General features: G+C 47.4%; 6 protein-coding genes across 6 annotated transcripts; 2 read left to right on the forward strand and 4 right to left on the reverse strand.

Moving 5' to 3' along the window:
* Positions 1–7090: 7090 nt before the first annotated feature.
* Positions 7091–8911, reverse strand: ATNIH1004_002445 (putative ubiquitin C-terminal hydrolase Ubp8; the record flags this gene model as incomplete). Its single annotated transcript, XM_033567137.1, has 7 exons — positions 7091–7204; positions 7270–7473; positions 7530–7955; positions 8016–8344; positions 8395–8502; positions 8555–8794; positions 8860–8911. 7 exons carry the CDS (start codon positions 8909–8911, stop codon positions 7091–7093), a joined length of 1473 nt encoding a protein of 490 aa, XP_033429132.1.
* A 240-nt stretch (positions 8912–9151) lies between these two features.
* Positions 9152–10866, reverse strand: DAM1 (DASH complex subunit DAM1; the record flags this gene model as incomplete). The annotated part of the gene is made up of 5 exons (XM_033567138.1): positions 9152–9348; positions 10138–10241; positions 10333–10384; positions 10437–10488; positions 10543–10866. 5 exons carry the CDS (start codon positions 10864–10866, stop codon positions 9152–9154), a joined length of 729 nt encoding a protein of 242 aa, XP_033429133.1.
* Positions 10867–11740: 874 nt separating this feature from the next.
* Positions 11741–13303, forward strand: ATNIH1004_002447 (CRAL-TRIO domain-containing protein; the record flags this gene model as incomplete). The annotated part of the gene is made up of 4 exons (XM_033567139.1): positions 11741–12511; positions 12564–12605; positions 12660–12759; positions 12828–13303. The coding sequence occupies 4 exons, from the start codon at positions 11741–11743 to the stop codon at positions 13301–13303; spliced, it is 1389 nt and encodes a 462-aa protein (XP_033429134.1).
* Positions 13304–13630: 327 nt separating this feature from the next.
* HNT1 (HIT family protein) lies at positions 13631–14733 on the reverse strand (the record flags this gene model as incomplete). The annotated part of the gene is made up of 6 exons (XM_033567140.1): positions 13631–13738; positions 13872–13886; positions 13958–14050; positions 14225–14293; positions 14497–14579; positions 14694–14733. The coding sequence occupies 6 exons, from the start codon at positions 14731–14733 to the stop codon at positions 13631–13633; spliced, it is 408 nt and encodes a 135-aa protein (XP_033429135.1).
* Positions 14734–15812: 1079 nt separating this feature from the next.
* ATNIH1004_002449 (M20 family metallo-hydrolase) lies at positions 15813–17325 on the forward strand (the record flags this gene model as incomplete). The annotated part of the gene is made up of 3 exons (XM_033567141.1): positions 15813–15928; positions 16019–16333; positions 16389–17325. 3 exons carry the CDS (start codon positions 15813–15815, stop codon positions 17323–17325), a joined length of 1368 nt encoding a protein of 455 aa, XP_033429136.1.
* Positions 17326–17614: 289 nt separating this feature from the next.
* On the reverse strand, positions 17615–18576 carry ATNIH1004_002450 (40S ribosomal protein eS10; the record flags this gene model as incomplete). Its single annotated transcript, XM_033567142.1, has 5 exons — positions 17615–17869; positions 17949–18109; positions 18228–18277; positions 18340–18459; positions 18551–18576. The coding sequence occupies 5 exons, from the start codon at positions 18574–18576 to the stop codon at positions 17615–17617; spliced, it is 612 nt and encodes a 203-aa protein (XP_033429137.1).
* Positions 18577–18717: the final 141 nt, after the last annotated feature.

Below are 18717 nucleotides of genomic sequence, written 5' to 3' on the forward strand. Positions count from 1 at the left end.
AACCAGGGGGCCCCGCAGCTTAATAAGGTGGAGGTGGGTGGTCAGGCAAAGAATGACCGGATATCTGTCTGACGCTGAGCTTGAGCTCTTCTCTCCAGAAGGAGCCTTTCTTGGTGTGTAAGAAGCCGAATAAGGGCCTTATCTCCATCAACCTGCTGTTCCTGATAGAGTCGTAGTTTATATAAGCCCTCTAAAGCGTCTGTAGGTGTAATTATTGGTAGAGGCTGTAGATCTTCCTCCTCATCACTATCTGAAGCTGGAGGCGGTGCAATTTCAGACAGAACTGCGGAGTCAATATCTATAAGACTATCATCAACCTGCTCCTCTGTGGGATTCAAAAACTGATTAATATCCATAATGTCCTGGATACTATTTGAGAGTTTTAGGCGTTGAAGTCCTTGCTTTATATCGTCAATAAGTTGCTCATCATTAAGCTCATTGACATATTCAATTGAAAGGGCCTTTTGAAAACAGTTTCTGACTGTATCTCTAGACAAATCAAATTCCCAGGCAGAAATTGCCCATCGAATTGCTTGTAAGATTGTCATAGTAGATAGCGGGTCAAAACCACGGTCGTACTCAGCCATCATATATAAAACCCACTGTTTTTTCCAATATGCCTTCCAGTGCGTATAATCCCTTGATCAAGGGCTGATACCGTGACGTTGAGCAGGATGGAAGCCATATAACCAGTGTATTCTTTAGCTGCGGGTTTACTTCTTTATATGCAGCTTCATGTGCAGAAAAATTGTCCATTAAAAGAGCAACTTTTCGGCCTTGCATTCTTCTATCAAACCAGAGCAGCCATTCTTTAAAGATATCACCAGTCATCCATGCCTTCTTATTTGAGCGCCAAGTGCAGTTAAGGTTCTCAATATAATACCAGCTGCAGTAAAGGCTCTGGCGTTTAGCTGTCCCAATAAACCAGATAGGAAGGAGTTCTGAAGCGTCTGAATTACAACAGAAATGCGCAGTTATTCGAGCTTTTCTTTCTTGCGGCCAGGAAGCAAACGTGTAGATAAACTCCGGTCCGGGATCATCCTCCAGTATAGACCTGACTCATCGCAGTTAAAGATATCCTGAGGCGCATATATACTAAGAGCGTGACGGATTATAACCATTTCAGTAGCTGCATCTTCAGATACACTTCCAGCTTCACCATGCTGACTCCTCCACTTAATATTTCTGCGTGATTGAAAGCGTCGAAGCCAGCCGTTGCTAAACTGCGGCATCTCCCTTTCTGGATAGACCTCCGGCCAGAAATCCCTTGCTTTTGCCGAATAATCTCCTGAGATATTGTTATTTGTCCCTCAGCCCTCCGTATCCAGTTGTAGAGTGCCTTTTCTAGCTCTGGCCAGGATTCTGTACGGCGTCGTTTATCTTCAGATTGATGCGCTTGAATGTCGTCAAGGAAGGCAAATCGAGAGGAGAGGATTCGGCTAATCGAGGAGCGGTCAATTGGCTGTTTATATGTCTCTTCAAACCACTTAGAAAGAGATGCCAGAGAAAGATAAGGCTTTAAATGATGTTGAGCGCGTAGGGCAGCCTTCTGGCTATTTGAAATAGCGCGACGCGTCCTCTTAGCCATCTTTAAAGCAAAGTGTGATATCTGAATAAGCAATTTTGTGACTTCGATATAGGCAAATTTATATAGGAAAGGGCGAAAAATTAAGCAAAGATCTTGTATCGGGGGGTTAAGCATATTAATATGGAAAATCAAATTAGACACCGTGTTCATTTGCTTATACCGGAGTTTTGCTTAAATCGGGTGCTGCTTATATAGGGGTTTTACTGTATTCCTTTCTTCTCGGAAGTTCGGAGCTACCCGGCAAGTTACTTCCTTCCAAGTCACGGCGGGCTGATTGTACCGTGGGTGATGACTTCATCCAAAGTACCACTAATTATGTACTAGTATTCGGGCTAGAGCTAGCTACTACTAACTGACTTGCTAGGCTTCAAATCTGTACAATAGGAATTACACATCCTAAGTGGGGATGCGCCTGCTCATGTCTACGTATTTCTTTGACTTGATTCGGGAAGACCTTCTAGATATTCTGAGTATATAGAGTAACTGACTATACAGAGGACTCTGGAACAAAGAGGATACAGGACGTACAGCCAAGGGTAGATCAAAACACTGGGGTTACTAGGGTGTGGTTGACTCGGATTCCACGTTATCAAGGATGGAATTTGGCCCCTATACAGCTCCGTACTCCGGAGTTTACCAACCCTACCATAGATACATAATTCTCGCAGTTATTTTTCTTATGCTTGGTATTATTCTCTTGACACCTTCCATATCTCCCAGACTAGGGAAGTCATCGGTTGATGATGGAGCCACATCCCTACCTAGCGTGGATTCCTGCATTGAGGGGATTTTGATTTGTCCACCCTGTGCACAAACCCTGGTGGTTATCACACTGGACTGGTACACGATAGGTGCCTCGCCAACCATCATCTAGACAACTACCCGCGACTAACTACATGAGTCCTGTCGATCTTTGCTCCCTACCTTCGTTGCAAGGATGTGGTGAGACGTGGGGATTCATTCAAAGACAAAAGAGCTGAGATCATTCACAACTGTTTACGCCATATAACTAGTCTACAATGATTTACTAAGTTACACATAATAAATGCTTTTACTCCGTAATGCCTGCACATTCTTGTTCCCTCGAGCCCTGTCGCTTATTGCGACAGCCTGCATTACTTTAGCCCTTCCTCCCCATAAAGCTTCATTACTTCACTAAGCGACAGCTGTTTCTGTCGGCAGGAGTACGTGAGGGGCAGGCTGAGATATGGAACGACAATTGATCTTCATGCAGAAGAGGGGTTTTCCGTCCCCGTTCCCCATCTCCCGGTCTTTCCTACCAGTTTGGTGACAATGGTCCGGGAGTGGACAATCCGTAAAGCTGAAGTGAAGCACTCTGTAAGGAGCGCTTCATCTTCGGTCACCAATTTCGCTATCATCCTCCTATAACCAGAACATCGGAGTAGGTATGTACATACTCTGGATACCTCCCTAGCCTCCACACATATCAATGCAAGGGCGGAGACATCATGTCAAGCATCATAAATTTCCCCAAGTCCCCGCGCGTGGGAATCGTAGGTGCATACTGGACAATGAACATCGTATTCAGCTCGTGAGGTGTGTGAGCGTGTGCTACAGTACATACTTACAGTATGCCGTACGTTGTACGGATACACCGAAGACATGGCTGGCGACAGTCCCAAGAATCGTACAGCCAACAAGAGTCGATCTCTACCGGTAAAATGCAGCCGTCAACCCTCGGAAGCAAACTCCACTAAGTGGACGCTTCTACGTTGGATGGATAGTTTGACCAGTCTCGTAAATTCAATACACTGAAGAACTAAATTTTTTATTATTAATATATATATATTTTTTTAATTCTTCTCCAGCCCTGTCGCTAGCTGTGTGTTGTTTTTAGACGGCTGGCGAGAGAGGGGATGCTTCCCATCTGACAACCCAACCGACGATCCTGGCTTGGCATGATTGACTGGTTATGTAGACTAGGTACTTAGAACAGCTCTTAGAATCCATCACCTGCATCCGCGGTCTTCCGGATCAACTCCATGCCGCCCAACTAATTACCTATGTAATGTAAATGAACAGCTCCCAGTGCGGCGGATTGTGCCCGAATATGTGCACGCACTTTTCCGTTGGAAATACAACCTGGAGGAGTCATTTGCACGCGGTTCATTCTCCAGGTTTGGAAGACATGGACGGTTTGAAATCGAATTTTCAAATTTTTTTTTTTTTCCTTCTCCATCTCTCACTTTCTTTCCCATTCTTCCCAGGTGAGTTATGACTCACTCGATATGTTATTGCCAACGGCTTGCCTAACCCACTCAACACGATATCGACGGTGGCTTAATCTATCGTGTATGCATCCGAAAGTCCATGACATGTTACACTTGGCGCCGCTGTACCATGCATCTCCGCAATCCAGGTGGTACAGAGTTAGAGTACACTCTCCAAAAGGATATCCATATAAATGCCTGTCGCAACGCTATAGCACAAACGCCCGTGCTGTTTAGGGTTTGCGGATCCACCCATTCTTCACCTCGACACGAGCTAACGGAGTACATACTATGAGTAGTAATAACTAATTTCAAGATAGCTGTAGTTAGCTATTCTCTGCTATGACTTTTCGATATGAAAGCGAAGCCACGAAGTACTGGCATTTGATTAATAATCTATCGATTGTCTTTAGTTATTCAGCATTTTCTTAGGTGAGGCATGGATATAAAGTACTTTTTCTCAAGAGTGGATCCAACACGGGCGCACAGAGGATGCCTAATCATTCGATCGATTAATTGCCTACTCTGACTCGGAGCTCGGGGTCATTGTACAGTACCAATTAGTCACTTCCGTGAGACAAAGACAATTACAAAGTAAATGGAGAATCGTAAGATCAAGGCAGCCTTGGCCTATGGATACGAATCAAGTAATGACAATAATACTTGAGTAATAATAACTTGTGTAATTTTTAGTCTGACGTCATCCCTCCAGTCATCCACTTCCACGTGCGCCTATCTGGGCAGTATACATATGAAATTTATAACTCCCGGGTACGGACCAACCCTGCAAGCTATGTTAAAAATGGAGATCGAAGAATGATGCCCCTCTTAGTAAATAATGCGATAGAAATCTGGCTTTAAAAAGACCAGGCAGGTCAATCTCCGAGGCTCGTTAACTGTCTCCATCCAATCACAACACCACTACCAAGATACGTACTTGGGTTGTTTGTCTGGCGGCCTACGAGAACCTACTGCCCAAAGACTAAAGAATACTTAATCCGTCCAGAACAGTAGGTCCCGAATTTTCCTGTACGGGGGTGCCTGTCAGCTGTCCGGACTCGACGACGGGATTGTGGATAACACTGCGCGGGTAATCCCGTGAGCTGGCTCGAAGCGAATTCTCCTTAGGCTGTCGGAGAGGGTCCTACGCTAGATATTCTCAGCAATTTTGTTGTCTTCTATGTACCCCCGTAATGCTGTTCGAAGCGTGACTTCCTGGGTTAGAGGTGCCTGGAATTTGTGTCTGGATAAAACTTTGAGTTCTAGATACTTAGGCAATGCGTCATCATATGGTTGTACTGATACTTTGGAGTAGTATTATGTTTTGTCCCTTTATTCAAGATTACTACACTTTCTTTACCAGACGGGTTGATACCCAAAAAGAGGGAGTATAACAATGATACTATACGATCTATTCTTTGAGCAGAGGTTGGAATAATCCAGCCACTAAGCAGGTCTGCAAATAATCGAGTATCCTATCATGTTTAGCATTCTATCCGTACAGTAATGGTCGACAAGTACAGCAAGAAAAAAGAAAAGCATAGCCTAAGATGACGCATGAACCAGCCTGCTTTGGTCAAAGAGCAACCATACTCTCCATAGTTAGAGGATGTGCGGAGAAACTTATTACCGCATCCAGAATTCACGCGGAGAAAACGAACGCTAATCCCTTTATGGGCAAGGTACTTAGTCACATGATCCATACTGCCTACATCCAAACTAGGCTTAGCGACAATCAAGCGAGGTGGTCCGAGCCCGCATGTCGGGAGTGGAAGCACACAACGCATTTTCAACCCTAACCTTTCCGTTCAACCTCAACGCCCAGCGACGACAAACCGCCTGCCAGACACCGTCACGTCCAGGTATTCCACGCCTCAAATTTCAAGATGACTCACGACTCCGTCTGGTACAGCCGTCCTCGCAAGTAAGGATCCTGCATTTCCCGGGGAATTGGAGAGAATGTTGAGCTAATTGTTCGCTTTTTTATCAATAGGTTCGGCAAGGGCTCTCGTTCCTGGTACGATAATATCCCGATAACATGTTTTGAAATAATATGATGGAATTGGAATTGGGGTTCAGAAATGGGACTGATGAGTGATTTTTACAATCGATACAGCCGTGTTTGCTCGCACCGCGCCGGTCTCATCCGCAAGTATGGGGTATGGGATCACTGAGTTCTCGTGGTATTTTGTTTGGGAATCTATATACTGATGGAGGGATTTCGATTTATAGATGAACATCTGCCGTCAGTGCTTCCGCGAGAAGTCCCAGGACATTGGTTTCAACAAGGTTGGTCACGTCACTTGGCTCAAGCACACACTCGAATATGGATATTGGTCTGGCCTGGGATCGAAGATGGAAGGAAAAAAGCTCTCGAACCGAACAAAGACAATACGAAATACTCGTTGGGATAATTGGAAACACAAATCACTAACCAACTTTACCTTATGCAGTACCGATAAATTAATCTCGATCCAATTTCCTATTCACGATGAATCGTTACGTTGCTCGGGCGCTCGGTAGAAACCATGCGAACGTAAATCATGATGAAAACCGATTTGGACTCCGACAGGACAAGATCAAAAAAGGGAAGGAATTGCCTTAAACGCATTGGAGGACAAGGGAGGGGAAAAAAGAGCTAGAAGAAAGTTTATGCGTGGATGATGTCGGTGTTGACATTTTTTTTTTAAGGTGTCATGTCGGAACCTTCTTTCTTCTAATTCTGTACTTGAATTGAATGAGGAAATTCTCTTAACCAATTCACTCCTGGGGATAAATCTTTCTTTTCTGTCGAGATTCGTCGTGAAATAGTTGGATCGGATTTGAGATACATATTATCGGCCTTGTATTAATACTTGGCTCTTACTCCGTTCGACAAACCTGACTGTGCCATGAGTGGTTATTTTATCTTTGTACTCTGCCGGCTTTGCGAGTGCACCATTTTCTTTCAAGATCACGACAATCATGTGCGCCGTGTCAACTTTACCCAGGACACTCGCTAAGTAGATCAGTCGAATAAAAAGTAGACATCAAGGTTTGTACATGGTCGCTCTAATTCAGATACGGTATACCAGTCATCGGACAGTCTAGCACGAGTAGTCTTTGCATCTTGAATGAGATACCACCCGAACAAACCCAACCCTCGAATACAAATAGAGACTAACTCCTTGCGATGAACTCCAGACCGCTAAAACAAATATGCAATGTACATTTAAACCACGTCAAAAAGAACCATCCATCAAGTGATACCATCCCCCTCCATCCAAGACTGCTATTGAGGAGCTCCAGCCAGAGATCGAATATTGTAAAATAGAAGATAAGCGTCAGCCTTGAGAACGTCAGCCTCACTTACTGGGGTGACTTGGTCATCGTTGAAACACATCCACTATAGGATATTAGAATTGCCAGTATATTCAACGTGATAATCTGCACAGAACGGGGGTGGCGAACCTGATCACCTTGACGGCAATAGACTAGGTAGTGGCCTGCATCGAGCTTCCCCTTGTGGACCACGGCAGACAAAAGGTCGTACATGTACCTTGATTTATCCACCCGAGGTTGCGGGTTAGTCGTGTACGGAAGCATGTTGATAGACAGTGGGAAATCTATCCTGCCTTCTAGCTTCTCGGAGACCGAAAACGTATGTTCATAACGCTATTGCGAGATGAGCTAAGGGATTCTCTAGAGTGCGCCAATCCAGAAAAACCTACCTTCAACTGCATGCACAGAATTGCCGGCAGTTTTTTTATTCGCAGTTGCTTCGTCGCCTTTTGCGGCGTGTCACCGCATCCACTGCAATTGTAGACCCCGGCCATGAGCTTTTCCGGGGAAGTGAAGCTCTCTAGGCATCCACTTAGCGTGGGTAGACATGAGGGTCCAGCTCTGCCCATAGCCCGCTTCTTTGCCTGCACTTGGACATCCAGACTCAGGTCCACCATAGGGTCCTCTGTTCGCGTAACATTCCCGCATTTATCACAAGTCACACTGCTTCGCAGCTTGCCGTAGAACGTCTTGTGGAAGAAGCAGGAGCAGCCTTTTTCATGGTCTTCCTGATGCCCATCGGTGCTCGCGTGCAGCTTGTCGACAAGAAATTGGTAATATTCGTGTGCATCTTGTTGGTGATAACCTGCTAAACTCTGGCAAGCAGTTAGCACCTTTTGGTGGGGATCCTTGGGAATTCCCGTTCAATCGCATACCGAACTAGCACGCCATGATGCCATGAGAAGGCTCAGAGCCGCAAACCCCTCCGCTTTGTCGCTGCTGTTGAAATCAGCAAATGCTTCTGCAACGGCACATCCTACGCAGTCAGAAACAGTGCAATCATGGGGTTGATGACCATTCCCGAGAAAATAGGTGTTCAGGATCGGGTCGTGCAGCAGCGTTTGAAGAATGACATTCAAGTAGCAAGTCTGCCCGAGATTAAACAAGCCCCTCACGCCCTGTTTTGCACAAGTGCGTTTGTTAGCATTGCTTCTAACATAAAGCTCATCGGCCGAGCTCTCGCTGAACCGACGTTTTTGGGCAACTGCTACATTTTAGCTTGACAACAATTTGAGTCGGAGGTGGCATGTTGACCTTTAAGTGCACTATCAGATGTTGACGATCGCAGCCGTTCTAGACCGTGGTCGTAAATGAGATCCTCGCAACTTTGACAAAACAGAGCACGATTTCTCGACTCCATATCTACAGCGCGACCTTAGCTGGGTGTCGTTAGCGTCGAACAAACGGGACTTACAGAATGAGTGCCCGGTCTGTTGGGCATGGGCCTTTCGACCGACATCAGTGCACATTTCGGCGCACGTTAAGCAGGTGTACTTGGGTCTTAGAAGAGCCGAAGCACGAACACTAGCACTTTGTTTCGAAGGTAGCTCTGTTGGTTTGGGACGAGGGGACAATGCATTGTGCGTCTTGATGAAGGCGCTTTTAAACTGATCTGCAGTAGTTCCAGCCGGTGTGAGTTGTGTGGCAAGATGCTCTTATAGCCGGTTAGTGCTAAGAATGACTCTTGATGGGAAATCTCTCATGGCAATTATTACATACCACAACCAAACTCAGCCTCTGAGAGGAGCGACACGGAAGCTACACTCGCCATTGTGAAGGCGTAATGTGTGTCAGAATTGAGACGGAACTTGAATCTCCCGAGCTCTCGTCCAGTAGTTGAGCTTGTGTAATGAAGCGTCAACCTTCCAGGGACAGATTGGAATATGATGCCCGTCCAGAGATGCCAAGGAATTTCGGCCCTATAGTATAGGAGAGGATGGGATGATGTTGCATTCAAGCGCAGGCACAATAGCACTCCATAGAATGAACACCGTCAAGGACCATTGATGCATTAGACCAGCATTATGCATTCAGTCTCCCAATCAGGCATCAATGGAGGGGTCCAATAAGCCGACAGCGTCAGCGAATCGTCAATGGACAGTGAAGCAGTTGTGTTCCGCTGTTGGATCCGTTGCCGAGCGCTACCAACTTTAGCTGCCCTTGTGGCGGCGTTCTCAGAGCGACCAGAGGGACACCGGAACGATGGATCTACCCAATGGGAGGAACAATGGTCTGAAGAGGTGGAAGAATACCTCCTTAGAATAGGACTCTCCCAAGTTCTGGCGCTGGTGACGGAGGAGCTAGCAAGAGCATGACAGATCTTTTCTTCGCAAGGGTCGCGGCGGCGATAAGAAACCGGGATTGCATTTGATCCGAACATCCCCACGTGGTCGCCTCTCGCAATGCTACTTCCTCTGGTCTTAACAGATGCATCGACGTCGGTGAATCTACAGCGTGTATTTTCTGCTCATCCGTGATTCGGTCTTGAAATGATTTTACTATTCTCCAGCCTAGATCCACATTGGTTGATGTACACGCCATTGCGGCTAATGTAATCAACAGAAATGTATGTACAAAACATTGAAAAAGAACGAAGAAATAAAACAATATCGACCGCAAAGTTCCAACTCGATCAATCTCGCATAGTTCAAGATATTGTCTCGGAGACAGCAGACTTCAACATAGCGTTATGTCTGAAGTATACCGAGCAGACTCAATTGGCTCTTGTTTCAGAACCTAACATTTCTCGGTTTGGAAAGCGTTATTACAAGGCCGCTAACTTTCGTCCGCCGAATGCAGGGATTGCAAGCCGATGCTTTTGGATGTCTAACAGAGTCGACTGTCCCTATCTGGGTATCCGAATGTCACACTCCCGTAAGTTTATATCTCTATCCAACGCATGCGCTCACCGTATTCCTCTTCCCCGAGGCAAGGCGCTTGGACGGCCTCGATTGGACCCTCGCGTAGTATAACGACCGCCAGTGGAACCACGCGTACTCGATCCTCTTCTGGTTCCACGCGAAGGAACAGAGGACGACTTGGGCGTTGGTTTAGAGGAGGTGGTGCTAGGAGGATGTTCAATAAATGTAGTGTCGGTGGTCCTGATATGCAGACTTGTCATCAGTTTGGGCAACTAGCAATCCAAAACAAAACAAGAAAAGGTAGAGGGAAAAAGACAAGGATGGTACTCACATAAACGTTGCCTCGTCTTCATGTATGGGTCGATTTTGTTCTGTTTCAAGCTCTTCGGAGTCGTTAGTAACAGGCACACAGGGTCTGGGGTGTAGGAGCAATACCTCTCTCAACCTCTGCTTGTTTGGCTCTCCTGAAAGATTCAGGGATGGGGGCCTGTTGCATATTAATAGTGTTGTACATGCGTTGATGACAACCGGAGAGTCATACCTCGGGAAAGTCCACACAAAACGCGTTCATGTTTAGCCCATACAAAAAGCTAGCAAAACTTTCGCTGAAGCGCGTCAGACTCTCATGCATTAACTGAAGATGCATGAAATTGGCCTCGAGATCGGCCATGGAGTCAGCGAGCTCTGCAAACTGGGGTTCCAGGGCATTGATGGCAGGATCGGTATAGCCTGTATTGCTGACACTAGCTCCATATCCATGACCCTCGCGGAATGATGACCGAGAGCTGGGCCTGAGGGGAGTTGTAGGCCTAGATGAAGGACGGGGACGCGACGAGGAGCGGGAAAGAGGAGCAGTAGCATCCATCCTGACAACTCAATTCCGAGGTTTGGAGATACTCTAGAGTAGTATGGAGTAAACAAGACGGAGAACTGCAGAAATACAATTCTCCAATTGAGCCTAGTTCACTCGGCATTCATCCTTGAAGTAGTCCTAGGTAATATTGTCGGTTAACTACTAAATCTGTGCTGTCGAGCGTGTTTGTTGATGCCGTCGGATTATTCCCCGCTTAGGATGGCGGTCAGCGGGAAGGCCTCAGGCCTGGCCGGAACCCCCTGGATTCAATGACTGGAGGATCCCGTATTTCACTTCGGGCCTTTTTTCTCATTACTGTCTCTCTCTTCTCTCGCTCGCTCTGGCTGGTTTAGATTGGTTTCCCCGCATCCCCCGTCAGTCAGACTTCTCAGGGGTCCGATCTTCGTCTCTCCTTGTTTCGTCTCTCCTTATTCGTCCAAGAGAGACACCATTGAGGGCCGAGAGCTGCCTTCTATCTCACAGGACTGAGCTCATTCCTCACCCTGTGCTTCATTGTTCTTAGCACATGCATGCTGGTTCGCTCCTACGCCGCCATCTCGCTCAATCCTCGGTCAAAGTCATCTTTCCTTCGTCGTATCAGCCGCACCAACCCGGGGTCGCACAGTTATTCCCTCCGTCATACTCTTTGATTTTCCAATACCCACCCCGACGGCCCCTCTCCACTCCCCGCTTGTCGCCGGTTAAGCAACCGAGGAAAGCCTCCCTTTTCTGGCCGATCACATTCACTTTGGTCCTTATTTGTGGAGGAACCTGGCTTCAGGATAAATACCACAATTCCGGGGACAATTCACCCCCTTCATTGACTACACCGGATACCCAGGAGGTAAAGCCGCCTTTTCTCGGAGTAATCGATACTCTCAAAAAAATGCATATGGAAGCACACCCTGGAACAGTGGGCAATCTTACGCCCGAGCAGGAGATCAAACTGCGAGAGTTTTGGGTGGTTTTATTGAAAGTGTGTGGTGTCAACTTGGAAGGCATTGACGCAACTGTCACTTCTACCAGCCCGTCGCAGAAGAAGCAGCAACCTCCGCAACAGCCACCGAAGCGGATGTTCAGTTTCTTCGGTGGTGGAAAAGAGGAGGATGCCGCAAGTGGCAAGTCAGCGAATGGGATCTCCTCCGGCCTTGCTTCTATTGACATCAACGACGGCGACGATAAACATGGCCAATCGAAAGAATTCCAGCAAGCTCTTGTGGATATGAAGCCAGAGGAAATCCGGGCCACTCTCTGGGGTATGGTTAAACAAGATAATCCAGACACTCTGCTTCTGCGTTTCTTACGGGCGCGCAAATGGGATGTACAGAAAGCGCTCATTATGTTGATCTCTACCCTCCGTTGGCGGTTAATGGATGTCAAAGTAGACGATGATATCATGAAGAATGGTGAACAACTTGCTTTGAAGCAGAGCCAAAGCTCGGATCCGGCAGAGAAGAAAGCCGGTGAGGAGTTCCTAATGCAAATGCGCATGGGCAAGGGCTTCCTGCATGGTGTCGACAAGCTCGGTCGGCCGATCTGTGTTGTCAGAGTACGTCTGCACAAGCCAGGCGATCAAAGCACGGAAGCTTTGGATCGCTACACTGTTTATACCATCGAGTCGGCCCGGATGATGCTCGCACCTCCCGTTGAAACAGCTGTAAGTGTCCAGCTTCCGCGTCCGTTACGGACAGCCATCTAACAGTTTATAGTGCGTTATTTTCGATATGACCAACTTCTCCCTGGCAAATATGGTACTTGTCCTTTTCACAATTATTGTAGAGACATGTCTGATTAATCTATTTTAGGACTATCATCCGGTGAAGTTTATGATTAAGTGCTTTGAAGCCAACTATCCTGAGTGTCTAGGAGTCGTACTCATCCATAAAGCCCCCTGGATTTTCTCGAGTTCGTGATTTCCCGCCATTTGTTCCTCTTCATAGCTGTATTGTGTACTCTGTCTAATCTTGGTGCAGGTATTTGGAGTATCATCAAGGGCTGGCTTGATCCCGTGGTAGCGGCCAAAATTAACTTCACCAAGAATGTTCAAGATCTGGAGAAATTCATTCCAAAGAATCAGATCATGAAGGAGCTTGAGGGTGATGAGGACTGGGAGTTCAAATACGTCGAACCTCAGCCCGGCGAGAACAAATGCATGGAAGACACAGCCAAACGTGATGAGTTGCTCGCAGAGAGAAAGAAACTCTCCCAGGAGGTCCAAGATGCCACTATTGCATGGATTTCAGCCCACCAGAAGAAAGATGAGGAAACTGTGAAGGCTGCTACGGAGAAGAGAGACGAGCTTATTGAGAAGTTGAGGGTTCAATACTGGGTGCTTGATCCATATATCCGTGGCAGCTCACTATATGATCGCCTGAACATTCTCCAAGGCGGTGGTAAAATCGATTTTTATCCTGCAGAAGCAAAAGTGAATGGTGAAAAGACTGAATGAGTTAGAACATGTTGGGTTTTTTTAGACTGTTACAAAATTTCCCCATCCTATATAACTTGGTGATAGAGAACCCCTTGGCATATTTAGTGTGACATAGTATGTACATAAAATATCCTGTTAGGAAATCGCGAGTTTCTTGGAGAATAGGAATTGAGTTTCTTATGTTCATGTGCGCCATTGTTTAAAACTCTACCGGAATGGGTTTACAGGCAGGTGCATTTAAGCAAACATTGGAAGGTAGCTTAGCTATTACAGTAGATGCTTTTGCATTATTCTAGCAGTCTGACGTACGCTATGATGTATGTTCACGGATCATGCGTACAACCCTTACATCTTAGACTTGAGTTCCTCATGCAGAGCTTCGAGCTTCTTCATGTCCGTTTCCTGGGCAGGCCATCCAACACCAAGACCTTCCTTCTCGTTCGGCTTGGGGATCTGCGCAACAATTAGTTTCTTCCATCCGTTTGAGTTAGAAGCCATACAGGGGAGGCGAGGCGGCCGAGGTCGCAGCATGTGCGACACCGTCCGTGATTGTGGCCATGGGATTTCAAGGGATGGGAAAACTCACCATGTGAAAATGAACCTAACATGGTTGAGAGCAACGTTCAGCATACGAGGTTCAAGCTTATGAAAAGGTATCCATGTGGAACTTACGTGGCCGACTACCTGGTGCGCAATGCCGCCATTGTTCTGTAAGATGTTGAAATCCTGGGCACCAGAGATTTTGGCCAGCTTCTTTGCGATGGGCTAGATGGAAAGGTTCATCTGTTAGCTCAGTACTCCATACCTGCGGGGAGGAGATTGTCGTGGATCTGGTCGCCCAAGGTCCCCAGTTATTTGCCACGTCCCTGGTAGAGACTATAAAGGTGATCCATGCTCCTCCCCGCCGGCTCATTTTAGATCTCATCACCGTTTACGTACCAAGATTTCAGTGAGATGATCGTCCGGGATATCGGTGAGTTTTTCGCCGTGGAACTTGGGAATTACGAGCTGTTACTGACGATGAATTGTTCACATTGTTAGCAACATCTTCTTCACCCAATGAATCTGAAGAATGTGGGGAATAAATTCAAGTGTAGAGGGTGTGTTTAAGTTTGAATGTTGTTCGACTGATTCACCATCCATCCAAGGGAGAACCGGATGGCCATGCGGGGAGAGTTGAATCCAGCGTCATCCGGAAGAAATCTACTTACCGCATGTCCACGACTAAGAGGCTGAATGTCGAGGAAAGCGAAGACCTTGTCACTCTCGAAGAGCTTGAAGGAAGGGATTTCACCTGTGATCCATGGAATCATCAGCTACGTCACCTGTTTGTTTTCACCCATGAGTATTTGTCAGGGCGCGGCAGCATAGCGTCTGGAAGGACCAAAGGCAATGGATAGAAATTTACCCTTGATAATCCGGCAAAAGAGGCACGTAGCGGAAGACATTTTGCGATATACTTGGCGGATTCGTTCGTTCTCTAAGAGTAACCAAGATATGCGTATCCCAACGAGTTTGAGAGAGACTGATAGAATGCGGGGTACCGGACGGAATAAAACGGCGGAGGGTGGAAAAAAGAGATGGACATACCCAGGTTCGAACGCCGGCTGTCTGGGGCACTTTGGTGGGTTAAGGATCATTAAAAGATCTAAACTACGAGGATTGCGACAAACTAGCTCAGAACCCATTTCTTGCCTTTTACCAGAGATGGCCGTGGTTTGCGCACAATATCCTCTGCTCAATCTTTGGATACCCTCTATCGACATAGTCGTCGATTTTATTGTTTTCTTTTTGTACATGTGTTATGTGGGCTACTCCTCCCTATCGTCTCCTTTTTTCTGTCGTTTTCTGACTACTTCAGGTGGATTTCCGGTCTGAGGTGCGTGTACCATAGCGTGAAAGTGCTGTGTCGATAACTCTCTCCAACCTAGTCTATGCACTGTTAAATAACCCAGGCAGAAAGGGAGTCACCTACGTCTCCATCAGCCAGTATCGATCCGATTTTTGTTTCAAATTATATAATTATATCTGCGGACATTTGTCCGATGAGCCCTCCAAGGACATTTGACACGAACAAGCTTCTCCACCATCAACCCGAAAGACATCTATAGTTCCCCCGTCTGCCACAGTCTTATCGAGGACGCTCTTATTTGGTACACAGGCGTCTCCAATAACATTTACCCCGACAACCAGTGAGTTTGGAGTAGCAACAATTCATGGGAGACCTAATATGGAATTGACTTGTTTCGATTGGCTTGTACGTTGGCAAAGTCACCCATCGCAGGGCCAAGGAATGTTCCCCCACTTGAGAACTTATCGGTTGCTCTCCACTACGCAATGGCCACTTTATCCACCCGATGTATGCATATAAACCCCTCTGTATCTTGACACCATAGTGTCCGCCTTAACCAGCATGTTCTTTACAACATTAAGTGCTAGACTGCCAGTTCTGCGAACAGCATTCCGACCCCCAAGAGCCACACTCAGACAACCATACAGATCTTTGTCGGCCTCCTTGACACGAACCATGCTGTCGACGGAGTTGTCCGAAGCTCAAGTGTCGGCGTTGAGAGCTAATAAAGATCGTCTGGCAAAAGACCTCCATCACAGCTGCCAGTGGGGCCCTGGGATCCGCTGGGGAGAGTACGTATACTTCTTCTTCTCCGCATTGCTATGCCGCATCGAGCCCTGTTATTATATAGATCCGTGAACCTAGGCTAATAGATATCTTAGTGGGCCAACCGACACAGGCATGCAGCGTCTGGCACTATCAGAGGAAGACAAAAAAGTGCGGGATTGGTTCGTTGAAACAACCAAGGCATTAAAATGCAATGTCACAGTAGATGAGATGGGAAATATTTTTGCTGTTCGCCCTGGACGACGCAAGGATGTACCTGCTGTATTCATTGGTAGTCATCTAGACACGCAACCAACAGGTGGTCGCTACGATGGGATACTGGGCGTTCTCTCCGGTATTGAGGCTTTGAAGGTGATGGATGAGATGGGACTGGAAACGGAAGGGGGTGTCGGGGTTGTAAACTGGACTAAGTGAGTACACCTGAACGATTGAGACACCTAGGCACATAGATTGATGTGCAAACAGCGAGGAGGGCGCCCGCTTCCCCATCAGTATGGTCTCCTCTGGCGTATGGGCTGAGTGCATACCTCTTGAGCGAGCCCATAACCTCAGAGAAGTTCCAACAGTGGCGTCTCTTCCCACTGCGTCATCGGCGCCAGAATCGATGAAAACAGCTCTCGAAAAGATAAACTACCTAGGGAGTGTACCGTGCTCGTACAAGGCAACTCCGATGGCAGCTCACTTCGAAGTGCATATCGAACAGGGGCCTCATCTTGTATCGGCAAACCAACGAGTCGGTGTCGTCACCGCCGTTCAAGCATACCGCTGGTATCGCGTCAATATCACCGGCAGAGACACCCACACCGGTACGACGGCATTCGAACACCGCGCAGATGCTCTGTATGCCTTTGCTCGCATGATGGTGCGAGCCCGGGAAGTCGCTTCTTCTCACAGTTGCCTGGCTAGTGTTGGCATCGTAGAAGCCAAGCCTGGTAGTGTGAATACCGTACCCGGGCTTGTCAGCTTCATGCTCGACATCCGCGGGCCGGAAGACGACTTGGTCAAGGCCACTGAATCGCAATTGAAACAGGAATTTGACGCAATTGCAGCAGATGAAGGAAAGGGTATCGGCAAGCCCTGTCGCGTTGAATGGAGTCTAGATTTCGACTCACCGGCAGTGAAATTCCACCCAGACTGCATTGCCTGCGTACAAGAGTCCGCAGAGGCTGTCGTCGCCGATGCATCTGAGCCCAAGTCCCTTGTGCGGACAATCATGAGCGGTGCAGGCCATGACAGTGTCTTCGCATCCAAAAGAGTTCCCACCAGTATGGTCTTCGTGCCGTGTAAGGATGGGTTAAGCCATCATCCGGAGGAGTACTGCTCTACTGAAGATTGCGCCACCGGTGCGTCCGTCATTTTACAAGCAGTGATCCGGTACGACCGGAAGAGATTCTCTGCGTAATTCACAGCCTATAATGAATTTTGTTCGATGCGTGGTCCATCCATAATACATCAGCAACGAAAGTACATCCATGTAGCAGTTAGTCTACGAGAAATGAAGTCAAGTTATCAAGTAATAATCATGTCATTGATCCTAGCTACCCCAGTGATATCGAGACAGCAACAATGCACAATCACTTTTATTTCATTTTAGGATGCGCAAGACGCAGCCATTTCAGATTGGAGAGTCCAGCCTACTCAAGCCACGCTTGCACCCATCCACGTCAGCCCTAAGACCAAGCGACATCTCTTTACGAAGAGGGAGCGCCACGGCCACGGCCGAATCCACCGCGGAAGCTAGGAGCGAACTCGCCAGGGGCACCGCCCTCCTTGCCCTCCTGCTCACGGCGTCTGTAGCCACCCTCACGGGGGGCACGGGGACGACGCTCACGCTCCTCACCGCCCATCATGCCACGAGGGGGGGCGTGGGAACGCTGCTGTTTGATGTGGGTGGCGGGGACGACCTCAGCGGGGAGGTGCAGCCACTCACGGAGGTAGTCAAGACCCTGTATCAAAAGAGTGTTAGTTTAGCCCTGGGAAAACTTCATATAAGAAATGGAACCCTCCGGTTCCGATCAGACGTACCTCGGGGGTGAGGGTGTAGTAGTAGTACTGCCACGAGAATTGGGTCTTGACATAGCCGCGGGAGTTCAGGGACTGCAAGGCCTTGATCACGTAAAGGTTCTTGGTGTCAATGTCGCCATGCTTGGGAAGGTTAAAGTCCTTCTTGGCCACGAGCACACCCTCTATTCAATTAAACAGCAGTCAGCGATGGGAGTTTCTTTCCAAGAATGATTCGATGCAGAAAGTCTAGCCCAAGGGCGGCGAGGGCTCTGTTTGGAGTGGGAGTGGACTTTCACATACCGCGGAAGAGGTACTCGTGGATCTTCTTGCGGTCTTCCTTAGGGATAAGCCTTGAGATAATTGTTAGTCCATCATTATTTCATAGGTCGAGAAAAAAAAAGTCCTAACTTACATTGTTGCGAGTTCCTGGCGCTCTTCGGGGAATCGCTCTAACAACGCGCGAAGAGTATGGTTTAAATGTCGATACAGTCGAGTGGAGCGGGCTGCGGTTAAGTGAAAAGTGCGCTGATTCCTGTTCGGGAAGTTGGTTAGGGCTCTGGCCCTGAGTATGGCGCTAAATTTGTTTTGGATTAAATCGAATTCATAGTCAGGTGATTATATACCTGAGGCCACAAATTAGAATTGCCATGATGGCCAGTATGATGTACCGTACTGATCAGCTACTTTGCCTTGTGCCCACACCGTCATCGTTTCCTCCTATTTTCTCATCATTGATGAACTCATATTCCCTAGTAAGGACGATATAGGCAGATATTCAGTCTTCTCAGTA

This window comes from Aspergillus tanneri (genome assembly GCF_003426965.1).
Source record: "Aspergillus tanneri strain NIH1004 chromosome Unknown AapTan_1_pilon_pilon_pilon, whole genome shotgun sequence".
Classification (NCBI taxonomy): domain Eukaryota; kingdom Fungi; phylum Ascomycota; class Eurotiomycetes; order Eurotiales; family Aspergillaceae; genus Aspergillus; species Aspergillus tanneri.